Genomic DNA, 24,491 nt, shown 5'->3' on the forward strand with positions numbered 1-24,491 from the left:
TTGCTCCTTTTCTTCAGCCTTAGACACTCAGCTCGATAAGGTGCACTGCAGATGACCTCAAGACAAGCTGAACATTTGATCTTACATACTGGGACTTGGTTTAGAGGACCTCGATTGCAGCTTGTATTGACGTAATAAACTGAATCATTAACTCAATAGTCCCTGAGGCCCCGTTTTCTCTGATATAAGGTCCTGAAGCCCAGAGAGGAATAATTCCATGCCCTAGACCCCATTCGTGTTGCCTCACAAGCCACAACTCCTCAACCAGTCAACCCAATACCAGGTAGGATCAACTTCATATATGGGGCACTGTTGCCAGATAGATATACCCCATCACCAGGGATCAGGTCGCATGGGACAAATAAGGGGTTATGGCTCAAGTAGATATGGCTGTCCTAGCAGGGCAGCGTGGCCTAGGAGTCAGAGTCCTTGAGCAGCACCTACATCCTGCGGTGGGTGTGGGGCAGGGTAGGGTGACCCAGGCCCACCCTTCTCCACCTTGTGAAACCTGTAATCAGTGATTCAGTTGGGTTTCCTATTTTAACAGTCACGTTCCTGGGTCCCTTCCTATCCTTAATAGAATCATAGAATATCAGGGTTGGAAGGGACCTCAGGAGGTCATCTAGTCCAACCGCCTGCTCAAAGCAGGACCAATCCACAGACAGATTTTTGCCTCAGATCCCTAAATGGCCCCCTCAAGGATTGAACTCACAACCCTGGGTTTAGTAGGCCAATGCTCAAACCACTGAGCGATCCTCCCTGCTTGGTTCCTGTTCTGTCAGTTCTCCTGGAGGTGTCAGCCTTTCAGCTCACTCCTTATCCTCTGGCATCAGCAGGGATTCTGTTGTCAATCTCACTGGCTTGGCCTCCATGGTCGCAACTCCAGCTAGTCCCTGGCAGGAGCCTGCAGCTCACATCTGCCCTCCCTCTTCTCCAGCCCAAACTGAGCTGGGCCACTCCCTTTTATATCTGTCTCCAGGTTGAGCATGCCCAGCAGGAGTGAGGGGGCATGGCTTCTTTGGCCCACAGTGTGAGGTTAACCCTAACTGGGTCAGTGAGAGGTACATACACCCCATCACAGACATACTATAGCTATAGTCAGCTTCACACCCAAAAATCCTTCCACCACAAGTAATACAAACCAGCATGCACATTAGCTCAGTGGTTTGAGCATTGGCCTACTAAACCCAGGGTTGTGAGTTCAATCCTTGAGGGGGCCACTTAGGGATCTGGGGCAAAATCAGTACTTGGTCCTGCTAGTGAAGGCAGGGGGCTGGACTCAATGACCTTTCAAGGTCCCTTCCAGTTCTAGGAGATAGGTATATCTCCAATTATAAAAAAGATCTGAGCTTTAAGAAAGGTGACTAAGACAACCAACATCTCTAAGAAAAGACTCAGTCTTAACAAGCTGAGATATAAAAAACACAATCTCACTTATGTTCAGAGTGTGTTCTATGTCTTGCCAGACTCATTAGCTACAGGAATCTCCCTAACATCTCAAGTTGTTTTCAGACCTCTTGAAGAATGATGTGGTCCCCTCCCTTTAGCGTGCCTATAAATATTAATATCCCACCAGATGATCACTGTCGAAAGCTCCAAAGGAAGGAGGAGGGGGGGAACCTTAGTCAATCAGCCCTGGTGGAGAAAATTCTCCTGGATCACAAATATGTCACTCAGATTCCAGCCTGAGTATATGAATGAGGCTCAGTCCATTTGGGGCCCAAAAGGTTGTTTCTGTACCATATGCTGTCTTACCTGAGGAGATAAGAGTAGGTGCCCCATAGCTCATTTGGTTTATTGACCTGCTGTATGTGGAGTCAGATGTAAAATTAGCTGTACCGTTCAAACAGAACTGCCAGACTTAGAGATCACTGCCAAGTGCATTTAATGTGACATCTGATATGGCTGAGGGTCCCTGCCACCTTAAAATTGGCAGTTTGCCATCCTGTGGAAAATTTGGCCCATATTGTTTGTTTGTTTTGCTGTTGAAAAACATCATTCCATCTCACTCACATTTGCACAGTGCTGTGGAAACAAAAAGTGCTGTGCATGTGCTTCTAGTTATTACATCGGTTACTGGTACAGTGCTACCATGAAATATTTCTGAAGCAGGGGATGGGGGATTGCTACTGCCGGAACTTTGGTACCAGTGCCCCAATCCTCAAAGACTTAGGCATGTGCTTAAAAGTCAGTGGGAATACTCCCATGTTTTAAGTTAAACATGTGCATAAATCTTTGCAGGATTGGGGTCCAAATCACTAAATGGATAACTTCATGTTAAGTATTATCTCAATATTAAGCCCTTTCAAAATGAAAACTGTTTGACACCAAGACTCCTATTTAAAATAGGGTATCTAGGAAAGTTATCTATTTCCTCCCCCTTTTTTAACATCAAGTAACAACAGTACAAGAGTTAAAACAGCCTTTTCATTCCCTGGTATAGTAGAAATGGAAAGCTACATTACAGTAAGTCACATCTTTAGCTGTCGTTCCATTTAAGTGGCATACTTCTGTGAGATGTCACTTATGAAAACCACAGGAAAAATCTGTAGGCTTTCTTTTATAGCAACAGTGCCAGTCATCTCCATCTCCATTTCCATCTATCTCATGGAAATATACAACTGTCTCATAAATATCTGGATTATGACCTTTAGCTCAGTCAGTCTAACAAAAAAGGAACAGATTTCTACACTCATATGGCCTGAATTTAGTTTTCAACTTTTTCAAAGCAAAGATAGATAAATAATGTTGTTAAACATGATGAACTGACTAGATTGAGATGGATTCAAGTAACTAGAATGGAAGACGAAACCCAAATAGGTATTAATCAGACTTTGTACTTTGCCTTTCACTGCTGTCTGGGCCACCGCATGTTTTCATCTAGGTAATAACATAATTGTATCCTCTTAATTGATGCAGCTGTGTTGGGATTCACCAAGCCCATGATAACTGTAATAATTCTAGAAGATTTTCCAGAATTGATGTATTTTCTTTAGTGAATACAACATCTGCAATGGAAACTTCCTTTCACTGATCTACCTTCTTACCTCATCCATAACATGGCTGGACCACCTCTAGGAGAGAAAAGAGGGCTCAAGCCTATGTAGTCCTTTGCCTTATCACTGAAAGAGAGGTGCTGATTAAATATATTTTACTGTATAATTGTAAAAGATTTTGACCATTGCTATAATTCCCTCCAGCTCAACAGCAAAAAAATTATCTCCTCCTCCTGTGGGGCATTCGCTTTCTGAAATAAAAACAAAACAGGGATATTTAGCTTTTAAAAAATACTTAAAATAAGTAACACTGATTGGTCCCCCTCTCCTATGCCACTCCTTTCTGCCTCTCCATATTTTCCTCTTCTCTCTCCATTCCCTCCAAGCCACTTTTGCTTCCCACTCCAGGTTCCGTGTTTCCCTCTGTCCCCTCTTTCCTTAGCTCTGCCCTACTGTTTATGTTCACCTCCTCCCTCTACTTCCTCACTGCCCTGGTTTCTTACCAGGTCCATGCCATACCAGCTCTTTCTGTTCTGTTCCGTCTCCTCTACCATGGTTTAAGGACATGCCCCTCACCCCCCGCTCCTTCCCTACATGACAATTTATTGGTCTCCAAGTCATTGATTTTTTTCCTCCCACCAGCTCCAACTCTGAAACCTCAGGAAGAAAATGAATAGGTTAATAGAGACCTATTGTCTGGACCAAATCAGAAGTAATTTTAAAAACAGTCGGTAATAACCGAGTCAAAGAGTAAGAGAGTCAGTTTCAGGCTAACACACAAAAATGACATTGCTGCCCCCATCTTCTTCCTGCACTCCCAGACATGCATACCATGATAGTGACAATTTGAGAGAGATGTTCTTTCTGAGAATGATCACTGACCTTCCTCAGAATCCTCCCCATGTTGTTCCAGTTCAGCCCATTCCCAAGAGAGGCCTGGAAAGGTCAGCTCTGGGTGTGAACTTCCCTGTAGTATGGTGGTTTCAGCTCCACTATTCCCATTTAGTTCCATCTCTAAATAATATGGTTGTTGCACAAAATGATTTGTTAGTGCTGACACACATGAAGCTGCACTGTATATCGCATTCCATCTAGACAGGACGTATTGTACTGTCTGAAGAGCGCCACCTGCCTGAAAAGGAAGTCAGGGCTTTTTGGTGAGCATTTTCTTTGGAACTATGCTACTCTCTCAAACCTAGTTGATTTGTGTAGCCACATAATCATAAGAGCATGCTTTTTTCGTCATTATTGTTAGAGAAATGCCAAGTGGTTTTGTAGCAATTCAACATGGAACAAATACAGCAAATTTAGCTAATCTCTGTAATCAGCCTTTGAAAATTGCACTGAAAATTTACCGGCCCAGATACAACCTCTACTTGCCTCCTTATTACCATGGTGATTGATAATAATTATAAACAAATGGTATTTTATGTACCCATTAAAAAAAATTATTCACCCCAGGCAAGTGAGTGACCGGCAACGTGCAAGGCTGACAGAATCGCTCAAAAATGGTACATAAACCAAGACTCCATTCAGCATAAACAACATCTGCTCGTTTATCCTAAAACCCAGGACATTTTAATTAGGACACTTTTCGATTTTTGTGCTTATTAACTGGTGACATATTTTAAGGGTTAATTAAAAAAACCAAACCTTTGTTGCGACAGTATGTTAAACCTGACATAGTCTTTCTACCTACAAGATAAAATTAGGTAGGATCAGAATTTTGAATTATTCATGACTTTTCTAACCAATTTTTCCCCCTCTCCTCCTCCTCCTTTGTTCAGTTTCAAATCTTCTATGCTTTCCTTTCACTCAAAGTGAAAGCATCATTAAGTCTAGGAAGTGAAACATCCCAAAGACATGTAGTTCAGTGAAATCCTTCTCCTGTAATCCTAACATTCTATTCAGTGTCAGTATTCAATATCCTCCTTCCTATATAAGCTCCACAATATATCAGCAGTTGATGAGATTTATTGTTATATCCCTGCTTTCCTTCTTCATGAAAAGCTTTATCCATTCTTTTACTCCCTTAGGAGCTACACTGATGTGGGTGATTGGCTCTGCTATGCTTGCTAATCCAGCAACTCTTCTCTTCATTCAAATTGCTGTAATGTTTGCGGACGGGATATGCTTGTTTAGGGTTAGGCTAGCACATGTGCTGAGTTTTAAAAGCATTATTAATATCTAATTATAATCTGACATGCTTGGGTAATATTTGAATATAAATATTAGCAGGGTTTCTTCTGGAACCTGCTTTGTAAACTAAGGCTTGAATAAAGCAGTTTGGCCATTTTTTAGGGCAATTGAAATTATTTCTGGCCGTTAATGGAGACAGGCTATTGGACTGGATGGACCTCAGGTCTGCTGTCCGGGAGAAAGGGAAGTGCAGTGGGGAAGGGGCTAATGGGAGTTGTAGTGCCCTGCTTTTCAGCTCCATCATACTATGTTTCCTAGTTGCTCCATTCCTGTTGACTTCACTGGAAGCCCCATGCATGAGTTCAAAGGCAGAATATGGCTTATAGTGTCATGGTGTTGTCTCTTCAGAAATATGCACATTTCTGGTCAGAAAAAAGAAAACCTCACTTATTACTAAGGATAAAATGTCAAAGAAAGTTGCTCTTGATTTACAAGTGTAAAATCCTTTGCCTCTAACCTTTCAAAAGTAAATCACCTCTGTTAATGTAAAATGCAAACATGCAGAGAATTTAGTATGCAAATAGCATGTATGCCAAATGCATCTAAGGGGAGCATGCAGATTTCCATAGAAAACAAATGTGAGTGTAGACAAGCAGATGTTTTCTACCAATAGAGCGTACATACAGTTCTCAAGAGGACCTGTCTAGCAATTTATTTTCAAATTGTTGGAAGTATGCAAATGCCTCAGAATTAAACGTGAAGTTAAAAGAAATGGCTTCTATTAAGGACAAGGCAGTCCAAAGAAGCAACTGGGAATTTAATAATTCAAGTATTGTAACCGGCCCAGCAGTATATCTAAAGGCATCGACTCAAATGTCAGTTGAACTTATCAAGGAGATAAGTGGCATTTTTGGAAAGATGTCTTCTAGAGTGTGGCATCTGGATCCTTTATCTGTCACCCATAGATAAGCCAGAGAGTTGTGATAATGTTCCATGCTGGATATTTCCATTTAAAGGTTGAGTCTACTCTGAAAAGTGTATGTTTAAAAGTGGCACCTTCCTACTCAACAGAGCTGCTCCCTGTGTGTAGTCAGTGTTACAGCTAATTTGTACAGTGAAAAATGTGTTGACTACTTTTTACTCCTGTTAGCACAACAAAACTAAAGGAGTGAGCTTGATTCTATCCTGTCTCATGCATAATCAGCAGGATGAACTGACTTGTAATTGCAGAATCAAATCCTTCCTGAAGACTATGGGGTTGCACTGCTGATGCTGAGGTTATAATTTGAAGACAATGGGATTGCACAGATGGAATTGCAAAGTCACAATCTAACCTGCACAGTTTTTATTACTGGTGATTCAACATCAGCATAGGTGGAACTAGGGGTGCTGCCACACACCCTGGCTTGAAGTGGTTTCCATTATATACAGGGTTTACAGTTTGGTTCAATGGCTCTCAGCACCCCCACTACACAAATTGTTCCAGCACCTTGGAACCTGGGGAGTGCTTTGCTTCCTTTCTTGGCATGCGCCGAATGGTATCAGGGCTGGCTTGTGTGTACAGCTAATGACAGAACACATGCTTGCCAGACAGGGGTAGGACCAGGGCCAGTGCAACCATTTAGACAACCTAGGCGGTCGCCTAGGACACTAGGATTTGGGGGGCGGCATTTTCTTCGGCAGCCACCGCGGCGGCCAGTTCTTCGGCCGCCCTGGTCGCCGCCGGCGTTTAGGCGGAGGGAGCTGGGGCAGGGGAGCACGGGGAGGGCCACTTGCAGCAAGTAAGGGGGGGCGGCACGCAGGGGAACTCCCCGCTCCAGCTCACCCCCGCCCCGCCTCCTCCCCGAGCATGCTGTGACTGCTTCACTTCTCCCGCCTCCCAGGCTTGTGGCGCCTAAGCTGATTGGCGCCGCAAGCCTGGGAGGCGGAAGAAGTGAAGCAGCCACGGCGTGCTCGGGGAGGAGGCGGGGCAGGGGTGAGCTGCTTCACTTCTCCCGCCTCCCAGGCTTGCGGCGCCAATCAGCTTAGGCGCCTGGGAGGCGGGAGAAGTGAAGCGGCGACAGCGTGCTCGGGGTGGAGGCAGAGCAGGGGTGAGCTGGGGCGGGGGAGGGGTGCCTCAGGCAGAGGTTTGGGAGTGGGGAGCTGCCACAGGGGGGGCGTCTCAGGGCGGAGGGGGGGAGCTGCTGCGGGGGGGGGTGCCTCAGGGCGGGCGCTCGGGGACGGGGGTGGGCACAAGGTGGAAGTTTCACCTAGGGCGCGAAACATCCTTGCACCGGTGCCCTAGTTACCCTCCTGTCTTCCCTACAGACCACAACCACTCAGCTAATGGTGCATTTCCTATTGTTTTCTTGTGTACCATGCTGTCTGCCAAACTGCTCCACTTGGACATAGGGGTGCCTGCGTGGGGCTTTCTTATCCGGCTGCATCCTCTTTGTCCCCTGGGCATCACCAGAATTCAGGCCTAGATATACAGGACCAGTTCTCACCTTGTCTATGCTTGCACAACTGCAGTGGAAGTCAGTGGGAGTTGGGGGTTCTCAGCACCTCTGAAAATTGGGCCATCTTTACTTAGGTGACTAAATATAATGTAGGGAGCCTAACTGTAGGCACCCAATGTTGAAATGTCAGGAGCAGCTTTCCCAAAGACACGTAGACATGTAGCAGGAAGCCCCTTGGTTTGATTTGTGCCCTGCTGCGGTATAATTGTGATAGCGACATTTTGTAGAGTTTTATCAGCACAAAGTCAGCTGATGGATTGTTTCACGTATCCCTAATGTACTCCACAAACCAGGAGCAAAGTAAACAGGAGCCAACTAAGTGTGTGGGGAAATAGAGTGTTACCTATTTACTGAGCAGATATCATGAAGCTGATACCAAAGTTTGACAGGGGAGATGCTGTGATAGCCAAGGGGACTTTGCCAGAGTTAGGATTCCCCATTGCACTCTGGGTGTGCTCGGCTCTCATTTGTGATGGTAGGGCTTTGCCCTTGCACGTTCCTCTGGTGAAGGAGAGACGCTTAAGCCTCACTGGCAAAACTCAGCTGCTGCAGCATCTCAAACCACAACCTCCCACCACTCTGCCCATGAACTCTTGGGGACCAGCTTTGGCTGCACAGCTTTTCCTTTCCCCTTTGCCAGTCTTTGCTTTTCTCCTCTGTTTCCCTTCTTGATTGTAACTGATGCTGAGCGTTGATGATGATGCTGGCAAAACTGCCTGGCCATACCTCTCTCTCACACCTGCGTTCCCCTTTCCCACAAATAAGGTACCCAGCATGTCATTTTATAACAACTGCAGAGGTTCCAGACTACCAGCAGCAGCTTGCTTTTGTCTGAGCACAGGGGTGGGCATAGTACAGGCAAGAGAAATATGAACGTGCTCACTGTTTACTCACAAAGATGACAGCACTGAAAAAAAATACAACCAGGATCTTTGTGTGACTAGTGGTCACTCAAACAGCAGACGGCAAATATTGTTCCTGTCTCTTCTAGCAAGAAATAACACCAAGAAAGCTAATAAAATGAAGCTGGCTGAAATCATGTAGAGAAGAACAGTTGTTTGATAAAATTTTCCTATGAGAATTTTTTTCTTTTAAGAAGTGAAATAATTCATTCTAAGGGTACGTCTACAGTATGAAATTAATTTGAACTTATTTTATTTGAATTTTCGGAAGCGATTTTGTACATTCAGTGTTGTGTGTCCCCACTAAAGCGTGTGAATTCGGCGGAGTGCATCCACAGTACCGAGGCTAGCATCGAATGGCGGAGCGGTGCACTGGGGTAGCTATCCCACAGTTCCCGCAGTCTCTGCCACCCATTGGAATTGTGGGTTAAGCTCCCAGTGCATGATGGGGCAAAAACGTTCTCGCACTTGTTTCTGGGTGTGTGCCGTCACTCGCTCCTCCCTCCGTGAAAGCTGCAGCAGACGCCATACTACCAGCAGACGGTGCAGCACGGTGCACTGCCTGTCTCCTGGTACTATGAATCCACCTCGCATGTCCTCTCCTCTTTCTATCTACTCTTTCATCTAACCATTTCCCTCCTGTTTTTTGGCTACCATGAACAGAGCCGAACAGCTTCCGCCGCTTTTTCCATGTTGTCTGTCCTGGGCTCCCGTGGAAGCTACAGAAGGCAACAATTCCCTGCCGTTTTTCAGCCATCATGAACAAAGCCGCACAGCTTCCGCTGCTTTTGCCATGTTGTCATTCATGGGCTTCCATCGAAGCTACAGAAGGCAACAATTCCCCGCCGTTTTTTGGCCATCGTGAACAAAGCCGCACAGCTTCCGCCACAAACTCTGCTCACGTTTCCGCTGCAAACTCTGCTTTCCCGCTCTAACGAGCTTCCCAACTCCGTGAAAGCTACAGAAGACAACCATTTACCGCCTTTTATCGGCCATGTTGAACTGAACAGCTCGTTTCGCGCCCTTTTTCCAGGATTACCCGTGCAGGCGCCATAGTGCCGCAAGCATGGAGCCTGCTCAGATCTCCACTGCAGTTTTGACCATTGTAAATACCTTGCGCATTATCCAGCACTATGTGCAGTACCTGCAAAACTGGGCGAGGAAGCAACGACAACACAATTACTATACTGATGAGGACATGGACACAGACATTCCTAGAAGCACAGCATGTGGCGATTGGGAGGTCATGGTGGCATTGGGCCTGGTTCATGCTGTGAAACGCCGATTCTGGGCCCGGGAAACAAGCACAGACTGGTGGGACTGCATAGTGTTGCAGGTCTGGGATGATTCCCATTGGCTTTAACCCGGGATTGCGATCTCGATTTAAGCGCTACTCTGCTTGCCAAGGTGTAGTACAGAAATCGATTTAAAGAGCCCTTTAAATAAAAAAAGCTGGTTTGGTCATGTGGACGGAATCTTTTTTTTTTCCCGAATTAACTCGGCTAATTCCGAAATAACAGACTAGTGTAGACCAGGCCTAAGACTGGAATCCATAAACAACTGCTGGTTGAAAAATGATTTCCCATGTTCAGTGAGCAAGATACTTATCCATTTATGATAGGAATTGACCGTGCTACTGTTAAGCCTCTGGAGGCCATTGGTCCAATTCTGCTTTCCTTATTTCTGACAGTTCCTATTGGGCATTTTGAACTGGAGTCCTATATGGCTACATAGGCCACATGATCCTACTGTGGCGTCATCTCTTCTTGAGCTCTCAGTTATATTCTGTGTAGTAACCTGTTGGTTCTGCAATTCCCATCTGCTCCGCATGCCACTCAGTCAGCGAATTCCTACCTCTCCCTAGTTAGCTGCTTGGATGCAGGGGTTAGTTGAAATGAAGGGGAGATTGCTGATAGAGACAAAGCTGGTTGGGGAACTTTCACAGAAGGTCCTCACAAAAGCTTCAGGTAGCCATGAGCTAGGTCCCAGTTGCACTAATTATTAATAACCCAAATAGTGGGCATAGGGTGACCAGATAGCAAGTGTGAAAAATCGGGACGGGGGTGGGAGGTAATAGGTGCCTATATAAGACAAAGGCCTGAATATTGGGACTGTCCCTATAAATAAGGACATCTGGTCACCGTAAGTGGACAGTATATGGGTCCAGTTCAGCCTCCAATGAAGACAATGAGATTTTGCCATTAATTTGAATGGAAGTGGGTCCTGTGTTCCTAAAATGTTAATTGGTTTTTTTTTCCTTATGCTCATTGAGACTCATTCTCCTACATTAAGTGATACATGTTATTTCTTCTACACACAGGTTGTAATCCTTGGTAAACATTCCAGAGGTTATCACTACATGCTAGCTAACCTGGTAAGAACTTTTTCATCAGCAGACGTATAACTAAGTTTTAGAGAGTAATATATTCTATACAGGTTGTGTCAACTTTAATCAGCTAAGGAGGAAATGCATGAAGGAGTGCCTGGATTTTGAGAAATGACTTCAGTAAATACTAGAACTGGTATGCAATAGTCATTTCTACTCAATTACACAGTCTTTGTTTTGTCTAAGAAGCTCGTATCCTTTACTAATTTAAAAATAACAATTCAATTATATGTTCTCCACTAATTTATATCCTCTTAAATAACACACTAGATAATACTAATCTTCTGTATAACAGATTTTAAATTTAAACACTATAAAAATAATTACATTTTATTTGTACATGATACAAGTGATATAAAGAGCCAAATTAAAATTTGTAATTCCACGTAGTAAAGTGGCCAGACTGTTTAACCACTCATTGGCTTTATATAGGTAGAACCTCATTGCAGAGTTAGTACGGTACTTTATACATATTCATTGACCAGGCAGAGGACAGTATATTTTTATCCATATTAAAAATACACTTCTCCACACTATAACTGACTTTTCAGATATTTCTTTGATATATATAATCAGTTAGACATGCTGCAGAAAAGGGTTATAATGTAGTTGATCCTGCAGAAAGAGTCATTTTTAGCTTCTGTGCGTAGAAAATGTTCTTCTAAAGTCATATCACACTTTCTAGTTAGTAATCCTACTTTGTAGAAGAGTCTCTATAATCATTTTTTCTGGTTATGATTAAAGCAGGTTAGATGAATTTTAAAATGCCATTTTCCTTATAAATACGGTGTGGCTTTAAAATGTGTCACTGTGCATTATGGAACTGATCCTATTCACACTGACTACAGTGTACGTCGCATAAACCAAAAAACAGTGGGCTTAAATTGCTATTACCTTGTGCCATGCATAACCATTTACATTTCTGCAAGGTGACTGCAAACTGCTACCCAATCAACTTGCTTTCTACATCCACTTTACACAGGAGTAAATGACAATATGAGGCATAGGGCAGTGGAGAATCAGGCCCACAAGGCTTGAAAGTGAAACATTAAGGTAAATATTGTGACAATTAACACTGTCTGGCGTGAGGATCATGCTTTGCCACAACACAGCAGTGAGAACAACAAGGGGCATCATGCCTCTGAGCCACCAAGCTTTCTGGCACTCTCTCATATACTGTTAAGCATTTGCCGCTCTGCTGGCTGGTGCAGAGGAGGTAATGGAGCCAGGGCCCAACGTTCTCCATCTCTTTTGGTGTGGTTTACACCTCAAGGGTGTTAACAGTGGCTGACTCTTCAGCAGAAGCATCAAGGAGGCTCCTTGCACCCCATTTCCCCTTTACCCCCCACCTTTAACACATGCACAAGGTGCAAGAACCAGCTGTAGCACCCTGCATGGAACTTGGAGGGAGGAGTACAGGTTGCAGAAGGAAAGAGTTTTTGGAAGAAGCACCGAGAAGCTATTGGGAATGCACGTGGCTAGCATGCTACCTGCAGATGTAACATCTCTGTAAATAGTTCTCTTAATAAAGAGCTAGTTTAGTTTTACAACTATGGAATCCTTTCACATTATTATCCAGCACGCAGTATATGAAATACCAGTTATGATGTGAAACTACATATTTTAACAAAAGAATTTGAGTAATTCATTAACCCATATGTCAATCAGTCCTCTTCTACCGAGTTTTATGTGTAATATTGTGTACCCTTTTTGGTACGTTTTGGATCACATGCAAACTTTGCCACTCTGGAACAAGCCAGTGTTTCATCACAAAGGTCTGGAACCCACGTGTTTCCAAATTCCATTTTATTCCAATACTACAAGTTACTGTTGCAAGAGATTGTCCCATAGATAGGGTATCTTCTACTAGTGGCAGGGAACTTTCATCAGTTTATTTTGTACTAAACTAGCCCAAGATTTAAAAATAGCATCTTACCAGAATGTTCGTTTTTAAAACCGAGCCAAGTTGCAGGAACTTCATATGACACTGATTTCTGTTTTCTGTACATATTCTTCCAGGGTTTTACAGATATTATACTGGAGAGAGTAATGCATGGAGGCGCCAATGTTACTGGATTCCAGATTGTCAACAGTGAAAACCCAATGGTTCAACAGTTTCTACAACGCTGGATTAGACTGGATGAAAGGGAATTCCCTGAAGCCAAGAACTCTCCATTAAAGGTAAACTTTTGTTGACAGTGATGGAAGCCTTTTGCATTGTGTTTAGCAAAAATCTGATTCATTTTAAAATATATATGTATATGATTTTCTCTGCTCAGAATGAGTCAGAACACTCACTGCTAGACAAAAAGAGAGACTGTTAGCTGGAAACATGAAAAAAACACTTAATGGTGGACTCTGTGAGGCAAAGAGCCCCATCCTGCAGTCATTTCACACGTAACACTGCTGTCGTCAGATGCTCCTGGTGTGGTGCTCTGTTCTAGTCAGTGTTGATGTCAGTCGGCTGCGTGCGTGTTCCTCTGTGTGCTGATCCAACTCTGCACAGATAGCTGACCAGCAGACCCCGAGAGAACCCCCAATGACCACAGACTCTAGTAAGGTCTGAAGGCACCCGGGCCAGGTTTATTGTCAAAGAGAAACACAATCTCCAGCTCCCTGGCATAGAAGTCCAAGGTACCGCTAAGGTGCTGCTAGCTAGTACTTATGTGCTCCCTGACAATGGACCAGCTCAGTCAGGGACTTTCCACTGCCCCCTAGGCTGGACAAAGACACTGCCCCAGGGATGCATTCTTACACACAGGTACAAACAAGTTACACATCACTCCTGACGTATTGAGGTGCAACCCCTCTACATAGCAAGTACAACCCCGCTACGTAGTAAGGTGCCGCCTCTCACCTTGTACATGTTGGTTCAAACAAAACAACTCTATTCATCATATTCCCCTTTTGGCCCTGTCATTGAGATGGGTCAGCCTGTTCCTTGTTATCCGTGTGGAATGTACAAGTATGCGAATGTTCTGATATCTGGTGTTCAGTACCTTTTAGGTATGTCTCTTTTTGCAGCATCAGCCCTTTCCTTGCCAGCTTCTGTGAGCAGGGCCTGCCTCTGGCTCACAGCTTAACTTTGCTTTATGTTAGCAAAGTCTTGACCATTACTTTAGTTCAGGCCTTAGGCCTCATATTGGGCCTCTGGTACCAAGGTTTATATCTCAGGGCCTCCTCTTACTACAACTGCCACTGACTTCAGTTAGAGAGGACTGAAAAACATCCTTTTATTGTACAGATTTGGGTCCAAACTACGTAGCACTGGGAAATTCCAGCTGCAGAATGATGTAGGATTGGACTCACAATGGGGCCACCATGAGCCCCTCCGAATATTCCCATTAGGGAATGGAGCCCCAGTGACTACATACAGCCAATTGCCCTTATAAGGAAATACACTGTTATGCGTGCTAAGGCTTTTGCTATTAGACATCTACGAACCATTGTCTCTGAATGTGTTTACCTGCTGTGTTGAGGCACATAATATAAACAGGAACATGATTGTACATAAATATATTCTATGCACAGGCTGAGGTGGATAGGGGCCTGTTTTTATGTTGTCTACACACTTATCTTCAATTATGTCTCACCCAACGAGAGATGTTTTCCCCTCAGGAATGAACATTTGCAATGAGCATTTGCCATGTCTTTTTTATTTTCCTTTTGCCTTATGTAAAGGACTCTTTAACATCCCATCTTCACTGACGGCTGACTCCTCAAGCAAGCGCACAACTTGTGTGATGCTGTTAACCTGACTCCATTTGTGTTTAAGATGCCTTAGTTGTTGCTATTGCTCCACCATGGGATCTCGTATATGTACAAGTGGTCTTAATAGTTGCCCAGGTACCTTCTACAATAAAATCCTTCTTCACGGTTGTCAAAAGAACCCAATAACACCATCTCTTCCCATTCTTCACTGCGCAGGTACTTTTTGTCTTGGCAAAGTATCTACAAACAACATTCAGTAAAGAACTATGTGCCATGAACAGGAAGTGCTGTCACAGATCAGAGAGCTCTTACAGATGTAATGCAGGCTACCCACTCAATGCATGGTTATTTAGCACCTAGTCATACCAGCAGTGGTGCAAGTAGAATCCATGTCTTACCAGTACGGGGGGGGGGGTACCAGCTAAGGGGGGGGGGCACATGACCTCCCCATGTGATTCCTTCCCACCCTTCCCGCAGCCCGGGGCCCCCACGCTCTCCCCGTCCCCTCCCCATGATCCATCTCACATTACCTGAGGGGGGGGCTCTGTCCTCCTCCTGCTGCGCTGGAGACTTCAGAACCGCAGTGGGGAAAGGAGCAGAACGTGGGGCTGCTGGGCAGCTCCTCCGGCACGGCTGTACCGTCCCCGCCCCCGCCCCCTGCCCTTCCACACAGCGGCATCTCCTCCATCTATACCGCAGCAGCCCAGCCAGAGGACAGGGCTGGGTGGACAGGGCTGGGGGCAGAACAGCCGCCAGAGGAGCTGCCAGCGTGGGGCCGCCAGCTCCTCCTGTGTCTTTACGCTACGCCGTACCAGCTGTAAATATCTTGCTGGTATGGCATACCAGACCGTGCCGCTGTACTTGCACTGCTGCTGTCATGAGTCTACCCTCACTTGAAACTGGGCGGTTTCAAAGTGAGGACCCGCATGTATTCTGCCACCCTGTCCTATGGGATCTCACCCCCACTTTGAGCTTGTGGGTTCAAAGATGGGGACCCGCAGGTATTCTGCCACCATGTCAAAGGTCTCACCCCCACTTGGAACTGTTGGGCTCCAATGTGGGGACCTGACTTGGTTTCCCTTTAAACTACCATGTCCTGGTCTGCACCCTCACTTGAAACTGGGGGGTTTCAAAGTGAGGACCAGCATGTATTCCCCCACCCTAAAATCCTAGGGTAGGTCTCCTTGTCGCTGCCACCACTCAATCATGAAATGTGGATTGAGACACAGTCCTTCCCCAAAATCCTAGGGGATTCCAAGAGCCCCAGATCCATGGAGTTCTCACACCCAGGAGAAACAAACCATTCCCCCTGCTTCCTCCCCCCCTCCCTTTTCCTAGGAGAGATACCGGGATCCAACTACAGAGGGATACCTCCCCCTCCCCTTTCCCTGAGAATCCACCCAAGGAAAGACCAACAAGTCCTTAATAGAAAAGAATTTATTAAAGAACAAAAAGAAAGTACAGAATCTCTATGAGCCCAAGCTGGACACTCATAGGGTATAACCTTATCAATCTCTGGAGAGAATCCCCTCTCCCCCTTTTCTCAGTAAAAGCAATATCAGCAAACAGGAATAAAGCATTTCCTTTAGCAAACACACAATTGCAAATATAGAAATCAAATCATAAGACTAATTCGCCTTTCTAATTAATACTCACTATTAATTAGTAGAAACTACTCCAGGAGAACTTGGAGACATGACTGTCGTCTGTTAGATCCAAAAACAGTTCTCACAAAGACAAAGGCTTCCCTCCACAGAGATTTGAAATTATCTCATCTCTGATTGGTCCTTTGGTCAGGTGGTCACCAGGTACTATATGTTAACCCTTTACAGGTAAAAGAGACCTTAACCCTTAACTATCTGTTTATGACAGCTGCATATCAGGCAAATAAATAGATTTTGAGATACAAAGCCAGTCAAAACCAGAGGTAGACTTCCAGCTGAGCACTGCATTGTTAGTGAGCATAAAAGGTACTTGATGAATGCAGGAGCTGCAGCTTGGCTATCAGAATCTCTGTTTGTTCTCGTACTGCACGCCTCTGGATAAGGGGGGGTGTCTTCAGTTTAACAACTTGTCTCCATAGCTAGATGAGGTGATATTGCACCCTGTTGAATGAGGGGTAGTAAAAAGCATTATAGTTCCTCTAAGGTATATTTGCTACTGGGTTGTTGACTACCCAGACTCCGGTGCCACTTGAATGTGAAGTGCAACCTGCTTCATGATGACTAGGAACCATAGCTATGGTAGTTTGGGCTGTCAAAGAATCAGAATGATTCCCCCTTTACCACAGACCTGCTGGGGCACATAACCGTTTTCACCCTTTTTACCAGTGTATCAGGAAACCTCCATCCACTATTTCCCTCCCTAAACATGTACAGCAGTTCTGGACATGTCACCTATTGATCCTCTTCGCTCTCCATGTTACCGCGTCCCTTCAGCAGGCCTGGCAGAGTAGTCTACATGGGGTAAGCTGGAGAAATCCTCACACAGACTGCTGGGGGTCCCGGGGAATAGCTATGCAGCATGTCTTAGATGTGCTAAACCTCACCCTCATCTAATGGACTAAAAAAGGTATTGCTAGTAACAGAATCACAACCTGTTAATACCCCTCCCTGATTTTCTCTGTCTCTTAGTTTTCTTCCTCATCTGTAAAATGGAGGTGATGATATTCACTTACCTCCCCAGCAGAGGGTTTTGTTAGTGTTCATCAGTCAATGTTTGAAATCATAAAGGGCTAAACAAAGTACTTAGTATTATCATCATGCTCTTCCTTTCTCTTCCTCTTCTCCCTCCTCCTCTGGTTAGGCCTCCTCTACTGTGCCGGCTCACATAGCTGAAAGGGAGGCCCTCCAGTTCCAGAAGAGTGAGTGGCTGACAGATGAGGATGGTTCCATCAGTACTTATTCAGTGCAATGTAGCACAATCGGACCAACAGAGGAGGCCTCAAAATCTGTAACTTCAAAGCAGATCTCCTTGGGGGAAGCCCATCCCCACACCTATAGTAAACCTTATAGGAGGGATGCTAAACCTGTTTACCAGACATCTCATAGTTAAGCTGTTCTTCTGTCTTCTCCTTAATTATTATAAGGAAAGACATTTTTTATTTCTTTACTGCATTTTATATTAATGGAATGGACACTTCTTCCCTAAGAAACCTAATGATCTCTGCTCTTTTACCAACTCCATCTACCCATTTCATTCCAAGCTGATACCAAACTACTCGAAGATACACCCCCAACGGCAGGATTTCGCCTATCATGAAGGCTCCCTGCATGCCTCTATCTGACACAGTCACACTGCCACTGAAGAGTCCATGGGGAGGGAGTTAGCCAGTGTCCCACAAAACAGGGCTAACCCTGATGTCGCCTATTAATTGGAGAGCCAGGAGCACCTGTCACTTTAGCGGAGCTTACTAGAAGATACAGGAGTAAAGGGAAGTATCATACTAGGCTTAAAGCTCAGAAATATGTGTTGTTACCCTAAGCATATTTTAATCCAGTTAAAAGCAATTTACATTGGGGGAAAGTTATTCTTTGTCCTTTAAAATAATCTTAGATATATGGTAAAACACAGAGGTTGCATTACCTTTGTACAAATGTACTGCTCATTCTAGAAACTTGCACAGTATTTATCAATCAGTCAAAAATTGATGTTCAATATTTTTGATTAGGGAATAAAATTGCCTAGAGATTAAAGCCCTGATGTTTAATTTATTCTGTATTTTATCAGCCTTTCCCTTCTCTCCCTCTCTCTTTTTTTTTCTTTGCCGCCTCATGCATTTATAAGTAGAATTCGAATAAAGCAGAAAATTAGATAGCTCTTTTGGCATAACTTGGAAGGGACTGCATTGGGGTTATTGACAATTGATCCAGTCTACTGAAAAAAATGATCATCATGCAGGCTTTACGTCTTGCTAGATTGGAAAGCTATTACAAGATTTTTTTTCATGCAAGAATAAATATATTTTTAAAATATCTGATTCTGTATTGTTAGGTGGAATATGTCATGTAATATTTGTTAATGTATTAGAGAGAGAGAGCACATTGCAATGCCAGAACCATAGGAAAAAAAGGTGAGGTAGACAAGGATTGAAATAAGCAGCTGCATCCAGCTAATCACAGCTGTAAAGATCTCACCATGTAAAGGACAAGGCAGTCAAGTGTTTATAAACAGGACCATAATTTAAAACTTGGGAAGAATGGCTGGCACAAAAAATCTTTTCCCAGACACTATGTGTGGTTTTTTTAATCAGGTGTGTTTCCCTGGCTCTGCAGGCATAAACACACATACCCCTCCCAGTTTTGTAAAAGTTACCGTATGTTTTACATGTTTATTATCAAAATGGGCAGCCTCCCACAATAAGAGCAAAAACATTTTTCAATGTAGTGGCCACCTGGAGTTTTATTCTCCCCTACAGGATAGAAGTTACTGCCACTGAAATAAATTATAATTTACTCATGTCCTGTAGGAGAGCAGCTAAAAATGCTATTGAAATCCAGGATTCCATGTTTCCACCTTTTGCATGGGTAGTGTTTGTTTGTTTTCACAACTGGGATGCAAGGGGATCTAAATGATCAGGCAGTAAGGTTTGCTAAGTACAAGGAGACAGGTGAGCATTCCGGAATGTGCATACATGCACTAGATTCTTTTTGGAAGTTCAATATTTCTCAGTCATTTACATACAAATACTGTAGAGATAGGATGGGATCTAATGATGCAGCAGCATCAAAATGAGGCCCTACAGAGGTTTGCAAGATTCAATTGTATATGACTACAATGGAACTCTCTATATAGTATTTAAATGTAATGCTGATCCTGTGCACACAAAGTAGTCTAAATCCGACTATGCTCATCAGCAGTGCATAGCCAGAAATCAGTATCTTGGTGTCCAGAGGTTGGGCCAGTCTCTAGCAAAGTAGAGTTTTCAGATGAATCAATGGATATGAAAAAATACAGACACATCTCCTAAAGACATTTGTTGCTATGAATTGGGAGTGATATCAGATTTATAACCTGAGTAACGATTGTAGTTTTGTACAAAATAAGGAAGTCCTTCCTTAGAGGTTTTTAAGGTCAGGTTTGACAAAGCCCTGGCTGAGATAATTTAGTTGGGAATTGGTCCTGCTTTGAGCTGGGGGTTGAACTAGATGACTTCCTGAGGTCCCTTCCAACCCTGATATTCTATGAGGGGGAGGTTGTTTTGGGGCTGGGTTTTTTGGTAAGAAAAATAAACCAATTTATGGCTGGCCATGGATCCTAGCTAATCAGAAACATGGGCCAGACAGAAATCATTAATGTTAACTTTAAATTACTCCTAGCCTTTTGAGTTGGTTACCTCATAAAAAGAAAATCCAAGCAAAACTCAAATATGAGTTGTATGTTGCAGTTGGCTACAACATGGCCCAGCATTGCATTATAGGTCTTCTTCATCAACCTGCTTTAGATAGGCATCTCTCCAATTAAATCTAGTCAGTACTTTACATAACTATAAACTATTTTTCTATATACTGTAGGAAATCATAACATTTTAAATTTCGTACTTTAAATATATGTAATTGCTAAATGACGTGACATATGGGGGGGGTGAAATTGTTGCTGCTCTAAAAACATTTGAACAGGGAGAAATAATAGACCTTTGTAAACCTGAGGCAATTTCCAGAGTGCAGTTTGTCACAATATTTTATTTGCATCAATTTTAGTATACGTCTGCACTGACCCATGATGCAATACTAGTCATAGCAGAGGCTTTCCGCTACCTCCGAAGACAGCGTGTTGATGTTTCCAGGAGAGGTAGTGCTGGAGACTGCCTAGCAAACCCTGCAGTGCCCTGGAGCCAAGGAATCGATATAGAAAGAGCACTGAAAATGGTAAGGACAAATGCACCTACCCTATTGAACAGGTATATCGTATTTTTACAACATAAGTCTTTAAAACAACAAGGACACGATGAAGGAAGCAGCTTTCAAAAGCTACCTGTAAATCTGCATGTGCAGCTTTGCAACAAATGCACTTGTAAGGACTCTGTCCAGGCCAAATGGGGCAGAACTCACATCCTTCTACTCCATAAGCACAGGGCCTTGGTGCTTAAGCTAACAATGATTATCCTGTACCCAGGCCCGTAAAGAGGGTAATGACAAACACGAGAGAGGTCTGACATCCCATCTAATCAAGGGCCATGGTGACATGATCAGTATGTTACACACATGCCCTCTTCCCATGGCCATAAATTTGTCTTCTAGAATTCAGTGGTCATAGGAATTAAAAAGTGACAACTGGGCACCAATTGTAATAGCTAGCCAATGTGACACAGTTCCCACTGTACAGTACTGTATACTAGCATCTCTGCAAATGGCTGTGTTAAAAGCTTTGCAAACATATTCTGAGGCTAGGTTGAGGTAAAAAATGTGGCCCAAAATAAAACAGAACTGGGTGAACATAAAACCCTAACATAACCCTATTTCCCACTTGATTACTCCTATTTGGCCAATCCCTAGTACTAACCATTAGTTATTGCGTCAAATCTAGTATTGATCAAATCCTGGTGGTTTTGTCTGTCTTTCTTTCCCTTTTGTATTGAACTGATTTGGGGGCATAAAAGTGAATGAAAACCTACCAGATACATAGGATCTGATTTTGCTCTGACTTGGACCAGTAGAAATCAGGAATAACTCCACTGGTGTAAGACTGGAGTGAGTAAGGTTGGAATTGAGGCCACATGCTATAAAAAGGACCCCTAGATCAGACTTCATTCACTTGGCTTAATTATTGCTTTTTCAAATTTGCCAAATTGGAAGGATCAAATCAAAAGGGTAATTCCCTCTCTCATACAATGAGAGATATGATTCAGTCTCTCACTGTCAGAACACTTCTTATATCACAGTGTCAGTTCCCTAACAAATGCCCTAACTGTAGTTTCATTAATGTAGCATTACACACTTTTGAAGATAAGTTAATTAAATTCAACCTTCATAACAGTTAAAAGATTTGTAGTCAGTTAGAACTTAATTAGAAGTGATACATAAACCCTTCAAAAGAGATCCCAAAGTACTCACATCAACAAGGCTCGAGCGGGAACACAAACAGTGCAACAAGACACACTCTGTTTGAGAGAGGTAAAAAAAATCCAAACATTGGTTGGTAAAAGGCTGCCGCTTTAATAAAAGATTCATAAGATACACAGAGCCACTTTCATGATTGAGGCAGGCACAGAATATTGAATTACATCAGGGTGATTTCAGCCCATTATATTTAAATAGTCTAACATAAGTTGAAGAGGTTTATCCATCTATCTCAACAGCCCCACTCAGTACCCAACGCAAGATCATCACACGTCCCTGATTCCTACACAATGAAGCGTGTTCTTTTTCCTGTTTAGATGATGATCTTGCACTTTTGCTTCAGGAAGTTATGACTTCCAATTAATAATATTTCCTACCTACATCAGCCATGGAACACCTAAAAGAAAAAAGAATATTCAGTACAAGAAATCCTGCAAACAATCAATCCAAGCATCCTACAAATAACTGATCCAAGCATCAGACTCAATGTCAAACTGCAGTCGTCTTGCCAACAAAAGGCAGATTGGTATTACCTGATTCTGCATCCTTATATCATTGAAAAACTATGCAAGTCTGTATTTCCTCCTCTGAATTTGAACCTAAAGTGTCTGATAAGTGGACAACAACTGACCTGAACATTAAAGGAACTGGCACATGAAATTGCAAGCCCAACAGCAAGGATTTTTAATGAATCCATAAACTTGGAGTTCATACCCTATGACTGGAGAATTGCTAATAGAGTACCTATTTTTAAGAAAGGGGGTGGGGGGTGGGAAAGTGATCTGGGAAACTACAAGCCTGTTAGTTTGACCTCAATTGTATGCAAGGTCTTGGAACAAATTTTGAAAGAGAAAGTAGTTAAGGCCTAGAGGTGAACGGTAATTGAGAGAAAATACAACATGGTTTTACAAAATGCAGATCATGCCAGACCAACTGGATCTCTTTCTTTGAGAAGATAACTGATTTTTTAGACAAAGGAAGTGCAGTAGATCTAATCTATCTGGATTTCAGTAAGGCATTTGATACAGTTCCACATGAGAAATTATTAGTTAAATTGTAGAAGATGGGGATTAAGATGAGAAGTGAAGGGTGGATAAGAAACTGGCTAAAGGGGTGACTACAATGGGTCATACTGAAAAGTGAAATGTCAGGATGGAGGGAGGTTACTAGTGAAGTTCTTCAGGGATTGCTCTTGGAACCAATCTTATTTAACATTTTCATTCATGACCTTGACACAAAAAATGGGAGTGTGCTAATAAAATCTACAGATGACACAAAGTTGGATGGTATTGCCAATACAGAGAAGGACCGGAATATCATACAAGATCTGAATGACCTTGAAAACTGGAGTAATAGAAATGGGGATGAAATTTAATAGTGCAAAGTGTGATGTCATGCACTTAGAGACTAACCACAAGAATTTTTGCTCTAAGCTGGGGATGTATCAGTTGGAACAGAGGAGAAGAAAGACCTGGATGACTATGAGCTGCCAGTGTGTTGCAGCCATAAAAAGGCTAATGCAATCCTAGAATGCATCATGCAAGGTATATCCAGTAGAAATAAGGAAGTGTTAGTACCATTACACAAGGCCGTGGTGAGACCTCACCTGGAATAATGATAGGTGATATACCTATCTCCTAGAACTGGAAGGGACCTTGAAAGGTCATTGAGTCCAGCCCCCTGCCTTCACTAGCAGGACTAAGTACTGATTTTTGCCCCAAATGGCCCCCTTAAGGATTGAACTCATAACCCTGGGGTTAGCAGGCCAATGCTCAAACCACTGAGCTATCCCTCTCCCCATATATTTTGTGCAATTCTGATCTCCCATGTTTAAGACAGATGAATTCAAACTGGAACAGGTGCAGAGAAGCGCTACTTGGATAGTCTTTATACATCACCTCTGAATTTGGCCCACCTAATAAACCTGGGGCAAAGGGATTTTACTGAATTATGTGATCCACCCCTGTGCATCAGGACAAGATCAATTGCATCATCTCTAAACCATCCTTGGCAGATCAATGATCAGCTTTGAACATCTCTAGTGACTATGATTCTACAGCCTCCTTAGCAAATTGTTTTATCACCCAACTCTTACTACCGCTATAAAATTTCCCTTAAATTTAACATAAATTATCCCTACTGAAGTTTCTGACCGTTACCACTTCTGTCTTAGCTGAAAGCTTGTCAGTATTGATAAGTGATGAATTGAAGTATCTCCTCCTTTAATACTAGGGAAACAAGAAAGACAGATTTTTTTGCCTTTGAAACAAAGTACTCCCTTCAAAATTCTTCCTTCAAAATTATTATCTTCATACTTCCTTCAAAATTATTAATGTAAGTCATGGTAATGACTTACATTTATGTAGCATCATCCATCTAGACAAAGCTCAATCTCTTTACAAGGTATAGACAATATTCTGCCACTCCTCCTCTATTGGGGCTGGAGTCTGATACCTTCACTTATATTGACTTCACCAGGTCTAATTGTGGAATAAGGTGCTACTCGGTGTAAGAGTATCAGAATCTGGCCCTATAGCACAAGGCTTATGCAGTATGTACCACTTGAGCCCAGAGTGACCAGACAGCAAATGTGAAAAATCAGGACGGGGGTGGGGGTAATAGGAGCCTATATAAGAAAAAGACCGAAAAATCGGGACTGTCCCTATAAAATCAGGACATCTGGTCACCCTACTTGAGCTGTAATTGTGACAGTTTATGTGGCACTTCAGTGGTACATGCACCCTGTATTGGCCCATTGAAAAGGAGGGAATTTTACCAAGTGCGTATAAACATGGCAGAAT

At 43.2% G+C, this 24,491-nt stretch overlaps 1 protein-coding gene across 5 annotated transcripts in view; it reads left to right on the plus strand.

Annotated features, from left to right (window-relative positions):
- The window catches only part of GRIA3 (glutamate ionotropic receptor AMPA type subunit 3), a 225,126-nt gene that overhangs the window by 109,960 nt on the left and 90,675 nt on the right, over nucleotides 1-24,491 (plus strand). For all 5 annotated transcript variants that reach the window (XM_045030430.1, XM_045030431.1, XM_045030429.1 and 2 more), the window contains 3 exons: nucleotides 10,856-10,909; nucleotides 12,941-13,102; nucleotides 20,332-20,499. In XM_045030430.1, the coding sequence (XP_044886365.1) occupies nucleotides 10,856-10,909; nucleotides 12,941-13,102; nucleotides 20,332-20,499 (384 nt within the window). The remainder of the gene's footprint in view (nucleotides 1-10,855; nucleotides 10,910-12,940; nucleotides 13,103-20,331; nucleotides 20,500-24,491) is intronic.

The sequence above is a fragment of the Mauremys mutica genome, chromosome 9 (genome assembly GCF_020497125.1).
Source record: "Mauremys mutica isolate MM-2020 ecotype Southern chromosome 9, ASM2049712v1, whole genome shotgun sequence".
Lineage (NCBI taxonomy): Eukaryota > Metazoa > Chordata > Testudines > Geoemydidae > Mauremys > Mauremys mutica.